Source organism: Ursus arctos, unplaced genomic scaffold (assembly GCF_023065955.2).
Source record: "Ursus arctos isolate Adak ecotype North America unplaced genomic scaffold, UrsArc2.0 scaffold_8, whole genome shotgun sequence".
In the NCBI taxonomy this organism is placed as follows: domain Eukaryota; kingdom Metazoa; phylum Chordata; class Mammalia; order Carnivora; family Ursidae; genus Ursus; species Ursus arctos.
The window spans coordinates 39,242,766-39,262,824 of NW_026623100.1; the positions used below are offsets into that span (position 1 = coordinate 39,242,766).

A 20,059-nucleotide genomic window follows, 5' to 3' on the forward strand; every position below is an offset into this window, starting at 1 on the left:
ATGGCATTCATGACTTTATCAATCCCCAAATATGAGAGTACAAGGGCAAAGGCAATGTTTTACTGCCTCAGCATTTGGAATATGGTAGGTCCTCAGTAATGGTTGGATGGATGGATGGATGGATGGATGAGGAAGAGGCCATTCCCCTCATTTTCATCTTAATTTATCCCTCTTTACCATACTTTGCTGATATTACCTATCATAGCTCATCAATGTTCTCTAATTACCAAATCCAATGTTCTCTGATGAGTTTCAAAAAGTGAAATCCCTGGTATTTTTTGGATTCTAATGACACTAATGAATAGAACCAACCACAAGTCACTTCTCTTAATCTTTGTCACTCCACGTATCCTGATTTCTCCACTATCTCTCTGCTTCTTTTTCCCCCTCCTATTGCTTGAAAGGACATTCTCATGAATATTTGGCCTCTTTGCCTCTTCTCTGGAAATATGGATAGGTAAAAGAGATGTTCTTTACTTTCAAACTCCGAAAAGCCATCGGTTTGGAAAACTCCTAAATCTACATTTTCATTCCTGGCTTCTCAGTGTCTAGTCCCATATCTCAAGTTGCTTGTTAGGCATTTCCAACTAAATGTTACATTTTTCACAACCAGTCATTCTTCCCAAACACTTTGCAACTTTTCACCTCCACACTTTTGTCAAACAGTGTCTTTTATCTGGAATGTCACCTTTCTTCATCATCCTTTCTAAAAAATTTGATCTAATCTTCGAGGTCAAAGTCAAATGTCACTTTTTAGAGTCTTCCTTGATCATCACTGGATATGATGTTCCTCCTCTTCTCTCATATTGAATTTGTACAATCCATATAAAACACATCATTTAACACCTTGTATTGTAGTTATCTCTAAATCATTTTATTTGCCTCAATACATAGAGTAAGGCCTTTGAGGGAAAACATGAGGCCTTGAGTTAAGAAACATCACATTACCTGGTGGCAATATCCCTTGATGTACTGAAGATCTTTGTCCAGGTTTAACTGAGTGTTTCTCCCACATGATCTTCATTCACCATTTGCTAATTTAACATCAGTAATAGTAAGTAAATAAATAATACATAAGTAAAAGTCTTGTGGTCCTACTACATGTATTTACATTGAGAATTACTCTGCACTTTTCTTCAATTGAACCTATATTTCTGCCAGTTTTTTGAAAAACCAAAGTCCTTGATAATTCAGGACACTGAAGTTCCCATGAGTAGGGTGTGACAAGTGCAGGCAGACAGTTCCAGAGAGTAAGTGGGCACTGAACCAATCCAGGAAATGTCCTCTAGCCTAATTGACCTATCCAAGATGTAACAAGCTCAAGTTTGATTCATGTCAACTCAAGACATTTGATGTTCTGGATTTGAAAAGACAGGGTCAATTGTGGTGGACGAGCTTCTAGTGAATGACCATTCTCAGTGTCACAGAGATGTTTGGTCATGGGTTGTAAGGTTCATCAAAAGTAGTGCAAGGATTCTAAAATCTATGTCTGACCTCTGGGTAGTGAAGAACGGACCTGAGATACACAATGGGATCCAAGTTTAGCCAACTGCAGGTCTAGTGGAGACTTGGGAAGAAGGCTACTTGAACTTGTAGCTGAGCATGACTGGGAGAGTGGGATAGACACCACAGAACTGTGGGAGGTTTTTGTTATTTATGCATGTCTTTGCTTTTGGTTTCTCTTTTATTCTCTCAGAGAGCTTACTCCTTCTTTTGCCTTCCACCATTACCTATCTGGGCAACTGTATTTTTGGACCTGACCATATTTCATATTGTTCAGAGACTATCATAATTTAGATGTTTCCTTTCACTCAAACACAAGATCCAGAACCAGTCTGAAGAGTGAGCAATCTTCTTTCTTTCTTTTTCTCCTCCTTTCTTCTCTCTTTTTTTATTATTATGTTCAGTTAGCCAACATATAGTGCATCATTAGTTTCTGATGTAGTGTTCAGTGATTCATTAGCTGTGTATAACAGCCAGTGCTCATCACAACACATGCCCTCCTTACTACCCATCACCTGATTACCCCATACCCCCATATCCCTCCCTTCTGTAACCCTCAGTTTGTTTCCCAGAGTCCAGTCTCTCATGGTTTGTCTCACTCTCTGATTTCTTCCCATACAGTTTTCCCTCTCTTCCCCTATGGTCCTCCATGCTATTCTTTATGTTCCACATATGAGTGACACCATATAATAATTGTCTTTCTCTGCTTGACTTATTTCACTTAGCATAATCCCCTCCAGTTCCATCCATGTCAACGCAAATGGTAGGTATTCATCCTTTCTGATGCCTGAATAATATTCCATCATATATATGAACCACATCTTCAAACAGACACTTCTCCAAAGAAAACATACAAATGGCTAACAGACACATGAAAAAATGTTCAACATCACTAGCCATCAGGGAAATACAAATCAAAACTATAATGAGATACCACCTTACACTAGTTAGAATGGCAAAAATTAACAAGACAGGAAACAACAAATGTTGGCAAGGATGTGGAGAAAGGGGAACCCTCCTACACTGTTGGTGGGAATGCAAGCTGGTACAGCCACTCTGGAAAACAGTATAGAGGTTCCCCAAAACATTAAAAATAGAGCTACCCCACAACCCAGCAATTGCACTACTAGGCATTTACCCCAAATATACAGATGTAGTGAAAAGAAGGGGCACATGTACCCCAATGTTCATAGCAGCAGTGTCTACAAGAGCCAAACTGTGGAACCTTCTCCTTTCAAATCACTGAAATTACACCTGCCCCTTCCAGCTGGAGAAGAGTGTCACCAGCCCAGTATGTTTCTGAGCCTCCTGTTGCTTTGTGTTTGTTTCCCAGTCAGGCTGCCTTTGGCCTCTACAGTCCCTCTTGTGGAGCTTCAGAATTGGCCTCCCTCCTCCCTTCTTAGATGCTGCTATGCAGTACTAGACCCGGCAGCCATCACGGGTCCCTGCAAAATGGAGGTGTCACCTCAGTGTCCTCCAACTTCCAATTTTTTTAAACATCGCACACGCCTTTTAATTTTTCTAATAGGGAAAATTTTTTGAATTTTATTTTAAGTGGGAGAAATTACAGAGTTTCCAAAAGTGAAATCCCTCGTGCTTTTTGGAGTTTAATTAGAGTTAGACCTGCTCTTGTTTAGGTATATTTGTCTCTGCAACCATTTTTCTAAGAAGATTTATTTATTTATTTATTTATTTATTTGAGAGATTGAGAGAGAGCATGCAAGTGGGAGGGGTGGGGGGCAGAGGGGGAAGGAGAGGAACTCAAGCACACTCTACGATGAGCTTGGGGCTCCACACATGGCTTGATCTCCATCTCACGACTCTGAGATCATGACCCCAAGATCACAGCTGTGAGATCGGGACCTGACCAAAATCAAGAGTCAGACTGCTCAGCTAACTGAACCACCCAGATGCCCCTGTCTCTGCAATCTTTTTATTCTAGGTAACCATTGCCTTCAATAAATAAGTATTTTTTCTTCAGAAGTAGACCCTTCCCCCTGTCTCGTTCCCCACTCTATGAAAAGATAACAGAAAAGAATTAAATTAGTACTACAATTTACAGGTGAAGGTTTTTTTCTCTGTATACATTTTGGTTCTAGAAGGAAATTTGGCAAAGTTTACCAAGACAGTTTGACCAAGCAATTTCACATCAAGGAGTTTATTCCAAGGAGAGCACAAGGGATACTCTTAAAGATTTATGTCTAGGCTACCTGTAATTATTAAAAATGGAAATAATTTACAACTAAAAACAGAGGAATGGTAAAATAAATGAGTATAGCCATGCAATATAACACATCCATTAAAAATCCCATTTTGCAAAGTATTTCATGACATGGAAAATGCCCACGATATGATCTTAAGGAATAAAACAAAAAACAAAAATCAACTATTGAACCTGCCTTATTATGATCCAAAATTCATCCTTAAAAGTGTGAGTAAATGTATGTGGCATAAATAACACAGATAGAAAAAACTGGTATAAGCTAGCATTCCAGAATTTTAACTGATTATCTGTCAGTAGTGGGATTGTAGATATTTTTTACATTTTCTTTACAATTTCATGTATTTTCCAAATGTTCTTCTGGGAAGATGTATTATTTTATTCATTCATTCACTTATTTAATAAATGTGTAGTGACCGTTAGGTGTCAGGCACTCTGCCTTATGATGAGGAGATAAAGTAAACAAGACAGAACAGATGCAATCGTTGCTTTGCTCAGAGTTAACAATCCCTTAAAATTGGGAGAAAAAGGTAGGTTTTTTTCTTAATTCATTTCATTTGACCCAGTAATTCCACTTCTGGGAATCTATCCTAAGGAAATAATCAAGAAAGCAAAAGAAAATTATCATATAGAAATGTTTATTAGTGCATTAACAATAAGGCAAAAAAATTTAGAAACCACCTAAATGCCCAACAGTAGGGGGATGGTTAAAGTAATAATAGCACATTCATATAATGGAATAATAGGAAGCCATTAAGGTTAAGTCATTGAAGACTTTTTAATAACATGGGAAAACGATATTAATGTTTTCCATTACTATCAATGGGAAAAAAGTAAGCTGCAAAAATATTTAGAATCTGACCTTAATTATGTAGTGTAATAGTCATAAAAGAGAAATTCAAATGTTAACAGGTGTTATTTTTGCATGGCGAAGTAATGGTTGATTTGTACTTTTGTGTCCATGTTCTTCATATTTCCCAAGTTTTTGCAAGGCACAGGTTTAATTTTATAATGAGGAAAACCATGTCACTTTTGTTTTTAAAGACTTGACTCAGACATTATCTGTTAAAAATTCAAGGAACATACGAAAAGATAATTTACCACTTTCTTAAAGTCTGCACTGCCTTGGTGAAGAAAGGAAAGATAATTCATATGGAGACAGCTTACCACCCCTTTCCTTTCTACAACATTCTTGGGAGAGAATGGATGACAGCAAATGCAGTGGAGCTACCTCCATCACAGGGCCTGGGGGGATGAATTCACTGTGCTTATGAGGCTGAGCAAGGAAAAACAGAAGGAGCCCTTGGAGGACTTGGAGACAGAGCCCTGAAGCCTAATCCCAAACTCTACCTTGAATTCTAACCTTGAGCATGATGTTGATAATCTCCCTGGGCTGTATCTGTACATTAGGGACCTGGGAACATTTCCCACTGCTGTCATTTCCCTCACCGAGCAGGTGTCATGCAGGGTCAGGGTCCTGTTCTGGTTTGCCTGGAGAGAAAGAACAATGGAGCCTGAGATGTCAGGGTCAAGGCAGCCAAAATCTGGCTCCCTACCCAATCCAGTGTGAAGACTTTGACCCTGACTCCTGCCCCTTGCCTTCTAAGTTCAAAGAGAAAGAGCATGGCTGTGGAACATGTCAATTCTGTGTAAGCCGAAGCAAGAGAGCTGGATGCTGGTGCTCTATCAGCTACTGAATGCTCAGGCACATACTGACTGACAGGTCTCCTTTGAGCTCACACAAGGCCCAAGTGCATTTAAAATACCAACTTTCCCTCTAATTTAAAGTTCATCAAGGCTGAAATCACAGCAGGTTTCAGTGCACCTGTATTCAGTCATATATCATGCTCTGGGTTTTCTAAATGTAAGGGTCTGCTGCACAGCAGCAGCAACAAACTTAATATCTGGAAACTAGAGTACCATAAAAGATAAATTTACAAAAGAATTCATTTCACTACCACTTCGAGTAATTGGTTTACTTTCTACATTTAAAACATAAATTGATTCACCACAACCTGTTTTACACACAACGTACCAAGCACACAGAGTTGCATCAAGGGAGAGGTACAAGGAACTTAGAAATCAGCATTTGGACACCACTGCAAAAGGTGGAAACATTTCTCTGATTGACTACAGAAGCTGAAAAAGACCTCAAATCAATTGCAAATGATAAATAATTTTTATGCTAAAAGAGTTTAGTATTTTGGAATTTTTTTTTTTTTTTTTTGGAAATTTTTCTCCTAGGTCCTTCTTTGGGCTTCCCATAATTCATTGATTTCAGCAAGGCCATTGAAAGAACCGATTTTAAAATCCCAGTGGCAGGTGTTTTCAACATACCTCCACATCCCAGGTAAGCATTTAATTCCTGTGCACACATAGATACACATGTTAGAGACTTATAACACCCACAAAAATGTCAATACAGATAAAGTGGTGCTCTAATTATCAATTTTCCATCCTGCCACCTGAGGAGCCATTCATTCCAGAATGCTAGCCCCAGTATTTGAAAATGACAATATTTTCATTTTTAATCAGCTTCTGAAACCCTAGTTAGTTGCAGGAAAGAAAGAGCTTTCAAGTGCCTTTGCCAAACACGTTTCTCTGTGGACACAGACAGTTTAAAAACATTGACCTTACATGACAAGAGAAATTTAGAAAAGCTCCTGGGTAAGCTCCCTGGGTCCCCATCTGTGGAGTTCCTGAAGAACAGCCTAGGTGCCTCTCATTCCTGAATGAGAGCTCCTAGCAGGGTAGACAGAGCCAAATTAGAATCCTGAGTATTTTATGATTCTAATGAAATGCTCTTCACATACAAATAATATTGGAGAGTTGAGGTGGGAGCAGAAAAATCTCTGAATGTCCAGGAAAAAGTGAAAAATCAGAAATTCTGCTTAGACATACTTAAAACTGGAAGGCAAAAGAGGCTGCCCAGCAAAATAGCAGGCTTGCAAGGATTTAGAAAGCCCCAGCCAAAGGCCAGCCCCTTGGCCAAGGCCTGGGTATCCCCTTCAGGCTTTCAGAGTAAAGGAGAGGATGAATGTATGGAAAGAAGCAAAGCAGGAGTGGAAAGGAAAGCGTCAAGGAGATGAGTGCCGGAGTGGTGAGGAAAATAGGATTAAATGAGGGGAAAAGGAGGTGTGTGAAGAAAGGGAGACTGTCAATGAGTGAAAAGGAGGAGAAAAGGAAATGGTGAGATAAGATAATGTGCCCCATGCACAACTGACTCAGTTGGCTGTCAGGAAAAACCCCAGGGTACAGGTGACCAATTTACAGTGCAACCCGGAAGCTCACAGCAATGCCACGGTCCTCTGTGGACACTTTCTCCCTTCTGCGCAAAGGGCAAGCTCACCTATCGAAGGCCACAGCCGTCATCGAGTAGATGCTGGCGAAAACAGCGGCGATGGGGAAGAAGTTGTGGAACTTGCAGTAGAACAGGCCGTAGTACCACTCGTTGTGGACAGCGTAGGTGAAGTTCACCACTGTGTTGAATGCCGCCATGGATGCCTCTGCGAAAGCCAGGTTCACCAGGAAATAGTTAGTCACTGTCCTCATTCTCTTATGGGCCAGGATGATCCACATCACCACCACGTTGCCCACGACGGAGGTCACCACGATAACCGTATACGCAGCTGCCCAAAGGACAATTTGCCAGGCCGGCTGCACGAACTGGTTGGGCTCCGAGGTGTTGGTGGAGATATTTGGGAAGAGGTCGGAGTCTACCTGGAGGACGTTATCCATTATCCTCTAAGTGGTTATGCCCACCTCTCTGCACACACCCCGCCTTTGCAGCAGGCCCTGAGGCTGACGGCTGGGGTCAGGGTCCTGCTTAACCAAGGCAGGAAGGCTGCAGGCTCTTTCTGGGCAGACCTCTTTCCTTGCAAGCAGGAGAGTTGGCGCTCAGAAGATAAACCCTTCTAGATGCGCAGTCTGCTTCCCGTGGCTCTGAATTCCTCCACTTTCAAGCATCAGGAAGCATTTGAGTTCAGAAATCCGGAGACAGCGTCTCTACTGCGTGGGACTGGAAAAAGGAAAGAAATTCCACGGTCACGGTTCCAGGAAGCAGGAGACCCCGGCCGTTCTGCACCTGCTGCTGCTTGCAACTCCTGTTCCCTCTGCTTGCAGCGGGAAATGCAAAGCCCTGTTCTGCAGGAGGACTTCAGGGCGAAGGGGAGGGTGTTCGTCACAGAGCGACCTGTAAAAGTTCTGAGTCTTACGGCGGGGATTCTGGGGCCCCTTGTCTGTCTGGAGATTTTTCCTTTGCTTTCGCTGCGCTGCCGCCGCCGCCGTCGCCTGCAGTTTCGCAGGCGCCTCTTTGGCTCGGGTCCTGCTGGGCTCGGGAGTTAGCAGAACCTCGGCAGCCTGCGCGCGAGGCTTTTATAACCCTCTGCAGAGACGTCACCGGGAAGGGGCAGTACCTGGGGCTGCGTACTCGCCAGTCCTCGTGCGCAGCGCCGCAGCTGAACCAGCTGTTGGCAACTGTCTCACTCCACAAACGCAGCCACCCCGCCTTTTGCGGCTACCTGCTGTGGGAGTCTCCAACCCGGGCGCCCCACGCACTCCGCGAGGGGGCGCTAGGTAGCCTCGGAGTAATTGCGCCGGACGGAGTCTGCGGCTGGAACCACAGAAAGGAAGAATTTGCGAAAAAGCTGTAGTGATGGACACACAACTTCCAGGGAGGGCAGCCCGGAGCGCTGCGACAGCTCTGCAGAGGCGCCTGCCTGTGGCTGTGGGAGTCGGGCAAGTGTAGGGGCGACGTGCCAGCGCTGCGCTCCGGGCCTCTCTCCAGCCTGAGTGTACCATGGGCTCGCTCTGGCTGGAACGGAGAAGCAAGAGGTGACGAAGCCCAGTTCCAGGTGTCCGGAAAACAACTTTTCTGAGATCGTGTTTAGGAAATATCCCCAAATACCTAGTTCCTTTCTCTGGGTGGACCGATTCCACTGGGGAAGCAATGATAGACTCTAAGCTTTGGGGACACCTTCCCCAGTTTCCCCGGTGACCTGGCCCCTCGGTCCATGAAAAGCTCCAGCTGAGCTCTACAGCTGAGTCCCCTGCGCAGACACCTATAAGCAGTGTGTCGCCCAGACGCGTCTCTCTGGGATCTCTGCCAGCACCTACTGCGGCCTCGCTTTCACCACCCAGGGACATAGCAGGTTTTGCCTCTGCGCCTCTGCGGCCTGCGGGCCAGAGCCCGGCCGGGTGGCGTCGGGGGATCCTTCCCCTACTCCCTCGCAGGTTTGCATAGGGACTGGAGGGCAATTCTGTTCCCCTTCTCTCCCAACCCAACCCCCGGCCCCCGGCCCCCGGCGTACTTCAAGGCCTCATCTGCCAGTCCAAGGCCATTTCAAGCCGCCTAGCCGGTGTCGGGTACTGGGAGGAGGTGGGAAAGGGTCGTCAGTAGGTGCGAACCGTTTTGGAGAAGCCAAGATGGGCTGAGGTTTAGAGGGCTTTCCGGCCCAGAGTGCCCAGGAGATAAGGTTGCGCGGGGGAATGGAACCTTCGGAGTCTTTCTGGGGGAATCTATTCCTCTGTCTCCCCTCGCGCCCTCCCCTCTTTTCACTGCGGGGACTCAGAACTGTGAGACGTGGATGGGGATGGGTAGCATCGCCCGGCGCGGAGGCTCGGGTTGGCGCAAGCCCGCATTCTCCCGGGAGCGGCGTTTACGCACTAGTCCTGCCTGGTTGCGCGCCTCTTCCGGGAGCAAGCAAAGTATCTGGCAGAAAGCGCTTTAAGGCTTAGAAATTTATTGTACCGATTTATGCCGGGCTAAAATCGGATCCTCTCGCGGGGCGAGGGTGGGGGGAGGAGGTGGAGGAATCTGCTAGTTCACTTTGGTTTTGCTGAAGCATTTATATGAACCTCACCTTGCACTGCCTGGTACTCCAGGCACTCCTAAACCCGAAGAGAAAACACCAGTGATGTCTGGGAGAGCACAGTACGCTCTTATTTAGACAGGTTACAAAGGAGAAACCTTTTTGTGGAAGGGAACTCCTCTCCCACCCTGGATCTCTCACTACTGCTTCCAGTAATGGGTACTAGAAGTCTTTTTAGCTTTGTCATTCTAAAATATGTAAAATATTATAACATTGCTAATATATAGTGTTTATTTTCCTGACTACTAGAAAATTTGAATTTCTAAGTTTTTTTGGCTATGTGGATTTTCCCTTCTATAAATTGCCTATTCACTTGCCTTGTCCTTTTTTCTGTTGGATTGCTTTCCAGTCACTTTTTTCTCAGAGCTCTTTGTATATTACGGATATAAACACTTTGCTTGTCATGAATATTTCAAGTATTTTTCTAATGCTATTATTTATCTCTTGAATTTCTGTATTTGTCATAAAAACTTAAACATTTTATGTAGTCTGTATTTAATAGCACTTGAGTTTAAGTCTTGGTTTTAAAAGTCTTGGTTTAAAAAAAGTTTTACAAAATCCTGGCTTTTTTTCCGTATAAATATCCTGGCTTTTCTTGTTAGTTCTGTTTTCTTTTCTTTTTCTCTTTCTTTCTTTTCTTTTCCTTCTTTTCTTCTTTCTTCTTTCTTTCTTTCTTTCTTTCTTTTTCTTTTTTTTCTTTCCAATGAGGTCTTTATTCACTGCAGTTTGTTATTTTATGTTATGTAAAGTATTTTCTTCTTTCATAATTAGCTAGTTTTGATAACTCTCCATTTTCCTAGTGAGTTAAACCATTATCCTTGTCATAGATTAAATTTACATATACATGTAATTTAATAGTTATATTCTCCAGTCTTTCCTACTAATCCACTTGTCTATTTCTACAGCAATACCATGTATGTATATATACATATTAGATTAATATGATCTTCTACTTTGCCTAACCCCCTTGCAAAATTTATGACTAATTTAGCCAATAGGCTGACAGTGGAAATGATGTGTGTCACTTCTAGGCTGAAGCATAGAAGAGAGAGAGAGAGTGCATGTGCACGCATGCGCGCATGTCAGAGAGAGAGAGAGAGAGAGAGAGAGAGACACTTCACCATGTATTCTCTCCTGCCAAGTCCCAAGTGATGCAGCTACAAGAAGACAGGTCTTAATTACCTTGAATTCCCAAGTAACTATATAACCCAGGCTGCTGCCCAATCATTTTGGACATATACTATGAATAGGAAATAAATTTTTGTTGTATTAAGACACTAGGGTTTGGGATTAATTGTTACTCACCATGATATAAGTTATCCTGACTAATACAGTAATAAAATATTCTCATATCTGATAAGGCAAGTTCATCTGGATGCTCATTTCATGTTTTCTAAAATCCATTTTTGGACATCACATTTAAATTTTAAGATTTTAAATCAATTTAAAAATTAAACAGAACAAACTTCACTAGTATTCTAAATGGAACTGTGTGGAATTTATTGAATTTTGACAAAATCGACATTTTTGGTATTATTTTTTAAATCTAAGAACATGGTATGCCTTTCCATTTATTCAAGTCTTATTTATGCCTTTCAAAAAGATTTTATAATTTCGGTTAAAATAGATCCAGTCTTTTGTTTACATTTATTTCCATATATTTCCTAGGTTTTGGTTCTATTTTAAGTGAAATACTTTTTCTTTTTTTATTCTAGATGAAAGAAAACCCATTGTCTTCTGTGTGTATGTATTTGTGTGTATGTGTCTGTGTGAGTATGTTTGTGTGTATATATTCTGGTCATTTTACTAAATTTCATATTTATCCTTGTGCTTTTTATTTGAGTTTCCTTAAGTTTTCAATCACATCATTAGCATATTCTTGTCTCATTGAATTTCCTTTACCTTCTAGGACAATGTTAAAATTTGTGATAGCAGGTATTTCTGTATAGTTTCTGAATTTAAATTAAGATGACTCTGAATTTTTACCATTTAGGATATTTGTTGTTAAATATGCTAAACAGTCTCTTATGTTTAAATAGTTTCCTTCTACTTTATTTTACCTAGAAGTTTTAAAAGGAATGTCTTGTAATTTATTTTTAAATGCCTTTTTCAGGATCTGTTGATATGATTGTGTAATTTTTTTTCACTAATTTGTTGACATAATGGATTAAAAGAATACATTTCCCAACGCTGGGCCCAACCTAGCATTCCTGGCACAATTTCTGCTTGGTCAGAGACTATATTATTTCTTTGATATATTGGTGGATTCAACTTGCTAATGATTTATTTAACATTTTTACATTTATTTTTCTAAGTGAGATTGATGTAGAGATTTTTTTTCCTTTTCTTTTTCAGATATTAGTGTTTTGCACCAAAAAATGAATTGAGAAGCATCTCATCTCTAACTACGGCAAGAAATAGTAGTCTTGGTCCCTGAACTACCCAAGAGTTAGTCAGAAATGTAAGTCTCTGGGCCAGCACAGAACTACTAAATTAGAATGTGCATTTTAGTAAGACCTTAGGTTATTTGTATGCACACTAAAGTTGAGGAGTTTAAAATAGGTCCAGTGTTTTCCAAATTTCTTAATGATAAGAATCTCTTGAGTTGCTTGTTAATAAACATTATACTGTTCCTCTGAAAACTCTGATTTGGTGGATCCGGATTGGGCTCAGGGGTCTATGTTTTTACCAACTACCCTGGGTCAGTCTTCTCTTCAAGCAAATTTTGGAAATATGTGGACTTTTTACTTTAAATAGCACAAAACTAGATGAGTTCTTTCTTCATCTCAAGGAAATTTTCAGCTAAAATTATTACCTCTTCTCCATTAGTCCCTTTTTCTCTTTTTAAGACCCTCGTTATCATGCTAGGTCTCCTAGATCCATCCTCTGGATGTTTTAGAAACAATTCCTTCCCCCATTCTCAGAATAGTACCCAGGCTCTTCTGTTTTGGTCCTTTCTCCAGGTTCCCAGCACAGCCCAGCCTGCCCGGTTCTACTCTTCTCTTAGCTCAACCCCCAACAGGGCCCCAGGGCTCATTTATATTCAGTTGCCCTTAAGGCCTGAAGCCACGGTGGGAGAGAACTTTGGAGTTGGCTGGGAAAGGGAGGGCAGCTATGTTCAAGTTCCCCATAAACTCTGATCTCCTGAAGCCACTGGTGTGGAAGCATCCCTTTCTACCTCCAGTGTGGATGCGTTACTACTATTAGTCACTGGCTTCCTTCCTCAGCCATCCTTTCACAAGACAAACTGGTGTACATTATATCTCTTGGAAATTAGATTGTTAGTTCTCTGAAGGCAGGAACCATGTTATTCAACAATTCATTTGCTAGCAGTCCCTTCCCTACCGGGCATGATCCATCCGTATGTACTGGGTTGGACTGAATTGTTTGACAATGGTTGAATTTAGAAAGGTGATGTGAGGCAGGAAGGCAGCACCAGATCAGGATTCATCAAACCGTGAATCTTCCCAACACAAAAAACAACAACATTAATAAAAATAACAGGAAGCAGGGGGAAGAGGTGAGGGGTAAATGGCTCTTCAACGATGCTTACTGTGTGCCAGGAACAACTGTTCTACCTGCTGTACGTGAAGTCACTCTATCTGCCTGGGACTTTAGCTTTAGCTTTGTTTTATGTGCACTTCTGTATACATGCCAGCGTATGGCATAGATCTTGAGTTTCTTTTCAGGAGCTAGTGTAAAAATCATTTTCTTTTAAGTGAGTTAAACCTATTCATATTTAATAATATGACAGATACATTTGGTCTTAAGTCTATTATATTATTTTATGTTATATTCCTAAGTGTATTTTTTTACATTTATGGACAAATATATATGAGTTATATATACGGTCTGTTTGCTTTAAAAAATGATTGTGTTATTTAGAAAACTTGTGTTTTTTTCCTAGTAGCTAACTGTAGCTTGTGTGTTTTTTTTCCTAGTAGCTAACTTTATACTCGTACCTTTTATAATGCTCTTAGTCTCTTTTTGCCATATAGACTTCTATTATTTGGTTTATCAGCTTTAAATGGTATTTTAAGTCTTCCGCCTATTCCCCAGGTAGTGATCTATGAGCCTTGCCTATTCAATTGAGCTGTACTAACCTGTTGTCTTTGCAGGTCAAAAATGGCTGATGATCAGCAATGTCATATGGCTTAATCTGGTAATACTTCCCCCCTTTTTGTTTCTTGCCTCCTCCCATTTTAAAAATTGTGTTATTTCTACCCTGACAAAATATTTAACATTTACTCGTCATTCTTTCACACATATCTTCACTTTTATTTTGGTCTTAGACTTATAATGAAATACATTCAACGGTCACCATCAGTCCTTTTGCTAAAATTTCTGCATTGATCTTTAGGTTGAAAGAAGCTCGTTTTGTAGTTAGTTCCATGTAGAGCCCATGACTAGAGTTTTGCATTTTTAAGACTGTTTTCTGTAGCCTTCACACTAGAAGTTGAGTGTCAGCATATACATACATTCTTTTACTTTAAAAGTAAATACTAAAAACTACACATACTACTTGGCATCTTTTACAGACTGCTATGATTTTATGGACACAAAATTTTGGGGCTTTGTATACCTCTCATTTCTTTTTCTTTTTTTTTTTTAAGATTTTAATTTATTTGAGAGAGAGAGGGTGAGAGATAGAGCACCAGCAGGGGGAGAGGGGCAGAGGAGAGGGAGAAGCAGGCTCCCCGCAGAGCAGTGAGCCCGCTAAGGGGCTCGATCCCAGGACCCTGGGATCATGACCTGAGCTGAAGGCAGATGCTTAACTGACTGAGCCACCCAGGAGCCCCTACCTCTCATTTCTTAAAGAAAATCACTATTTTCTATTACTGGAGAATATTTTCAGACCTGTTAAGTTGTTATAACTATTTAAATATTTCTGTTCTATTACTGGAGGATATTTTAGGAGAAAAGTTAAAGCCATTTAATATTTGAAATGAAAATGTGTATCTATATTTTTTAAATAAAATTTCATTGAAGTACGAATCTATACAGAAAAGGACATACATCATAAGTGTAGAACTCAATAAATAAAAGAAAGTAAACATATCTGTGTAAACACAACGTAGGGAAAAAAACAGACTATTACCAGAATGACAGAGACCCCCTTACACCCTCTTTCAGTCATCTCCAAAGGTAACCACTATCTTAGCTTCTAAAACTGTAGATTCAATTTGCATTTTTTGAATTTTAAATTAATGGAATTATGCCTGTATAGCTTCTTTTACCCCACATTACAATTGTGAGATTCATTTATGTTGTTTGTAACAGTTCATTTTCTTTTTAAAAAATTTATTTTATTTTATTTAAAATCAATTAATTAACATATGGTGTATTATTAGTTTCAGAGGTAGAGTTCAGTGATTCATCTGTTGCATATAACACCCAGTGCCCATTGCATTGAGTGGCCTCCTTAATTCCCACCACCCAATTATCCCATCCCCTCACCCACCTCCCCTCCAGCAACCCGGTTTGTTCCCTATAGTTAAGAGTCTCTTATGTTTTGTTTCCCTCTCTGATTTCGTCTTATTTTATTTTCTCCTCCCTTCCCCTGTGTTCATCTGTTCTGTTTCTTAAATTCCATATGAGGAATTCACATATGAAGAGCTCATTTTCATTGCCATATAACATTCCATTGTTTGAAAATACTAGTTTATTCATTTACTGTTGATGGACACTTGATTAGTTTTTGTATTTGGTAATAAGAACAATGTCATTATTTCTTAAGCACATGTTTATGCAATTTTGTTGGAAATATGCCTAGGAATACAATTAACTGGGTCATGGGTTTGCATATGCTCAGCTTTAGTAGCTATTTACAAACACACAGTTGCTTGTGACAATTACAGTCCCATAGCAACGCACATAAGTTTTCCAGCTGCTCCACATCCTTGCAAATAAATAGTATTGTCAGTTTTCTTAATCTCTGCCATTCTGATGGGTGGGATATGCCTGATGGGTATCCCACTGTGGTTTTAGTTTGTGTTTTTACTGATGAATGAAAGAATGTGGTGGAGCACCTTTTCATATAATTTTTGGAAAGTGTAGGTTCTGGTCGTTTGCTCAATTAAAAAAAAATGGTTTGTCTCTCTTACTGATTTGTAAGAGCCCCTTATATGAAATAGGTCCTTTGTCAGTTATATGTATTGCAGATCTTTTTGTGTTCTGTAGTTTGCCTTTGTCTTTTGATGTCCAGAAATTCCTAATTTTAATGTATCCCAATTTATCACCTTTTCCCTCCTCTTCAGTCAATGCTTTTTGCACTTTAAGAAATCTTTGCTTATCCCAAGATCATGAAGATATTCTTATGTTATCTTCCATTAACGTGATTGCTTTAACTTTTACATCTAGCTTATAATCTACTTGGAATTGATTAATGTGTATGGTATGAACTAGAGGGTTACAGTTCATTTTCATCTTTATTGATATTCAATTGTCCTAGAACAGTTCACTTAAAAGAATGTTCTTTCTCTACTGTCTTCAATGCCACCTTTGCCATAAATCAAGTAATTCTGTATGTGAAGCTCTATTTTTGGATTCTCTATTTTGTTCCCTTGGCCTTTTGGATATCTTTGCCCCAGTACTACCATAGCTCTATAATAAGCTGTCTTGTAATCTAGCAGTATAAGTTCTCAATTTTTTTTTCTTCAAATAGCCTTGGCTATTCTTGGCCCTTTGCATTTCCATAAAAATTTTAGAATTTATCAGTTTTTACCAAAAAAATCCAAACTCTGCTGCAATTTAAATTGGGATTGTTTGAATCTCTAGATTTATATCTTTACAATATTGACCATTCCAATCCAAGAATGTACTATAGTTCTACTTATTTAGATCTTCTTAATGTTTCTCAATTAAGTTTTATAATTTTCAGTATGTAGTTTTATACATCTTTCATTAGATAAATTGCTAGATGTTCAACCACTTTGATACTTTGAATGTTGTAAGTGGTAATTTTTCAAATTTTACTTTCTAAATGTTGCTGTATATAGATACACAACTGACCTTTATTTTGATTTTATATTTATAACTCTGGTAGATTCACTCATTAATTCTCATGGTTTAATTTTAGATTACTCTGGAATTTCTTTTTTTTATTTTACACAATTACCTTAAATTTTTTAAAGTTTTTATTTAAATTCTAGTTAGTTAACACATAATGTAATACTGGTTTAAGGAGTAGAATTTACTGATTCATCACTTACATATAACACCCAGTGCTCAACTCAACAAGTGCCCTCCTTAATACCCATCACCCATCTAGCCCATTCCCCACCCACCTCCCCTCCAGCAACCATCAGTTTGTTCTCTATAGTTAAGAGTCTGTTATGGTTTGCCTCCCTCCCTTTCTCCCCTTCCCCTATGTTCATCTGTTATGTTTCTTAAATTCCACGTGTGAGTGAAATCATGTGATACTTGGCTTCCTCTGACTTATTTCACTTAGTGTAATACACTCTAGCTCCATCCATGTCATTACAAATGGCAAGGTTTCATTCTTTTTGATGACTGAGTAATATTCCATTGCAAATATATACCATCTGCTTTTTATCCATTCATCAGACAATGGACTGATGGACATTTGGGCTCTTTCCATAGTTGGGCTGTTATTGATAATGCTGCTATAAACAGTTTTGTTGATTGTCTCCTTTGCTATGCAGAAGATTTTTATCTTGATGAGGTCTCAATAGTTCATCTTTGCTTTTTCCCCCTTGCCTCCACAGACGTGTCATGTTGCTATGGCCAATGTCAAAGAGGTTGTTGCCTGCATTCTCCTCTAGGATTTTGTTGGTTTCCTGTTGCATATTTAGTTCTTTCATCCATTTTGAATTGATTTTTGTGTAGGTATAAGAAAGTGGTCCAGTTTCATTCTTTTGCATGTTGCTGTACAATCTTCCCAACACAATTTGTTGAAGCAACTATTTTTTTTCCATTGGATATTATTTCCTGCTTTGTTGATGATTAGTTGACCATAGAGTTGTGGGTCCATTTCTGGGTTTTCTGTTCTGTTCCATTGATCTATATGTCTGTTTTCGTGCCGGTACCACATTGTTTTGATGACTACAGCTTTGTAATACAGCTTGAAGTCCAGAATTGTGATGCCTCCAGCTTTTTTTTTTTTTCAAGATTGCTTTGGCAAAGGGGCTCTTTTGTGGTTCTATACAAATTTTAGGATTGTTTTAGCTCTGTGAAAAATGCTGGTGGTATTTTGATAGGGATTTCATTAAATGTGTAGATTGCTTTGAGTAGTATAGACATTTTAACAATGTTTGTTCTTCCAATCCATGAGCACGGAATGTTTTTCCATTCCTTTGTGTCATCTTCAATTTCTTTCACAAGTGTTCTATAGTTTTCAGAGTATAGATCTTTTACCTCTTTGATTAGGTTTATTCCTATCTTATGGTTTTGGGTGCAGTTGTAAATGGGATTGATTCCCTGATTTCTCTTTCTGCTTCTTCATTATTGGTGTATAGAAATGCAACAGATTTCTGTACACTGATTTTGTATCCTACAACTTTGCTGAATTGGTGTATCAGTTCTAGAAATTTTTTGGTAGAATCTTTTGGGTTTTCTCTGTGGAATATCATGTCATTTGTGAAAAGTGAAAGTTTGACTTCTTCCTTGCTGATCTGGATGCTTTTTTTCTTTTTGTTGTCTGAGGCTAGGACTTCCAGTACTATGTTAAATAACCATGGTGAGAGTGGACATCCCTGTCTTGTTTCTGACAGTAGAGGAAAAGCTCTCAGTTTTATCTCAAGATGATATTAGCTGTGGATCTTTCATATATGGCCTTTATGATGTTGAGGAATGTTCCCTCTATCCCTACTTTGTTGAGGGTTTTTATCAAGAATGGATGCTGTATTTTGTCAAATGCTTTTTCTGCATCTATTGACAGGGTCATATGGTTCTTATCTTTTCTTTTATTAATATGGTGCATCCTGTTGGTTGACTTGCAAATATCGAACCACCCTTGCAGCCCAGGAATAAATACCCCTGATCATGGTGAATAATTCTTTTAATGTCTATTAGATTCAATTTATTAGTATCATTTGTTGAGAATTTTTGCATCCATGTTCATTAAGGATAATGGCAGGTAATTATACTTTTTTGTGGAGTTTTTGTCTGGTTTTAGAATCAAGGTAACTCTGGCCTTGTAGAATGAATTTGGAAGTTTTCCTTCCATTTCTATTTTTTGGAAGAGTTTGAGAAGAATAGGTATTAACCATTCTTTAAATGTCTGGTAGAATTCCCCTGAGAAACCATGTGGCCCTGGACTTTTGTTTTTTGAGAGATTTTTGATTACTGATTCAATTTCTTTGCTGGTTATGGGTCTATTCAATTTTTCTATTTCTTCCTGTTTCAGTTTTGGTAGTTTTTATGTTTGTAGGAATTTATCCATTTCTTCCAGGTTGCCCAGTTTGTTGGCATATAATTTTTCATAATATTTTCTTATAAGTGTTTGTATTTCTTTGGTGTTGGGTATGATCTCTCCCCTTTCATTCATGATTTTTTTTACTTGGGTCCTTTCTCTTTTCTTCTTGATAAGTCTGACTAGGGGTTTATCAATTTTATTCATTCTTTCAAAGAACTAGCTCCTAGTTTCATTGGTCCGTTCTACTGTTTTTTTGTTTGTTTGTTTGTTTCTATATCATTTATTTCTGCTTTAATCTTTATTATTTCCCTTCTTCTGCTGTCTTTAGGCTTATTTGCTGTTCCTTTTCTAGCTCCTTTAGGTGTAAGGTTAAGTTGTATATTTGAGACTTTTCTTGCTTCTTGAGGTAGACCTGCATTGCTATGTACTTCCATCTTACGAGCATTTTGCTGCATTCCAAAGATTTTGGACTGTCATGTTTTCATTTTCATTTGCATTAATGTATTTTTTTTTATTTCCTCTTTAATTTCCCAGTTAACCCATTCATTCTTTAGTAGGATGTTCTTTAACCTCCATGTATTTGTGGTCTTTCCAGAATTTTTTTTTTTTTTTGTGGTTGACTTCAAGTTTCATAGTGTTATGGTCTGAAAATATGCATGGTATGATCTCAATCTTTTTGTATTTGTCAAGGCCTGATTTGTCACCCAGTATGTGATCTATTCTGGATAATGTTCCATGTGCACTTGAAAAGAATGTGTATTCTGCTGTTTTAGGATTAAATGTTCTGAATATATCTGTTAAGTCCCTCTGGTCCAGTGTGTCATTCAAAGCCATTGTTTCCTTGTTGATTTTCTGCTTAGATGATCCGTCCATTTCTGTAATTGTAGGTGTCGAAGTCCCCTACTATTATTGTATTGTTATGAATGAGTTTCTTTATGTTTGCTATTATTGATTTATATATTTGGGTGCTCCCAAGTTGGGGGCATATATAATTACAATTGTTAGAACTTCTTGTTGGATAGACTGCTTTATTATGGTATAGTGCCTTTCTTCATCTCTTGTTACAGTCTTTGGTTTAAAATCTAGTTT

At 39.2% G+C, this 20,059-nt stretch overlaps 1 protein-coding gene across 1 annotated transcript in view; it reads right to left on the reverse strand.

Moving 5' to 3' along the window:
- The window catches only part of TACR1 (tachykinin receptor 1), a 150,297-nt gene extending 142,222 nt beyond the window's left edge, over window positions 1–8,075 (reverse strand). The window contains exon 1 of the mRNA XM_026482024.4: window positions 7,074–8,075. Coding sequence (XP_026337809.1) covers window positions 7,074–7,462 — 389 coding nt within the window. The 5' untranslated portion in view covers window positions 7,463–8,075. The remainder of the gene's footprint in view (window positions 1–7,073) is intronic.
- Between the last annotated feature and the right edge of the window lie 11,984 nt (window positions 8,076–20,059).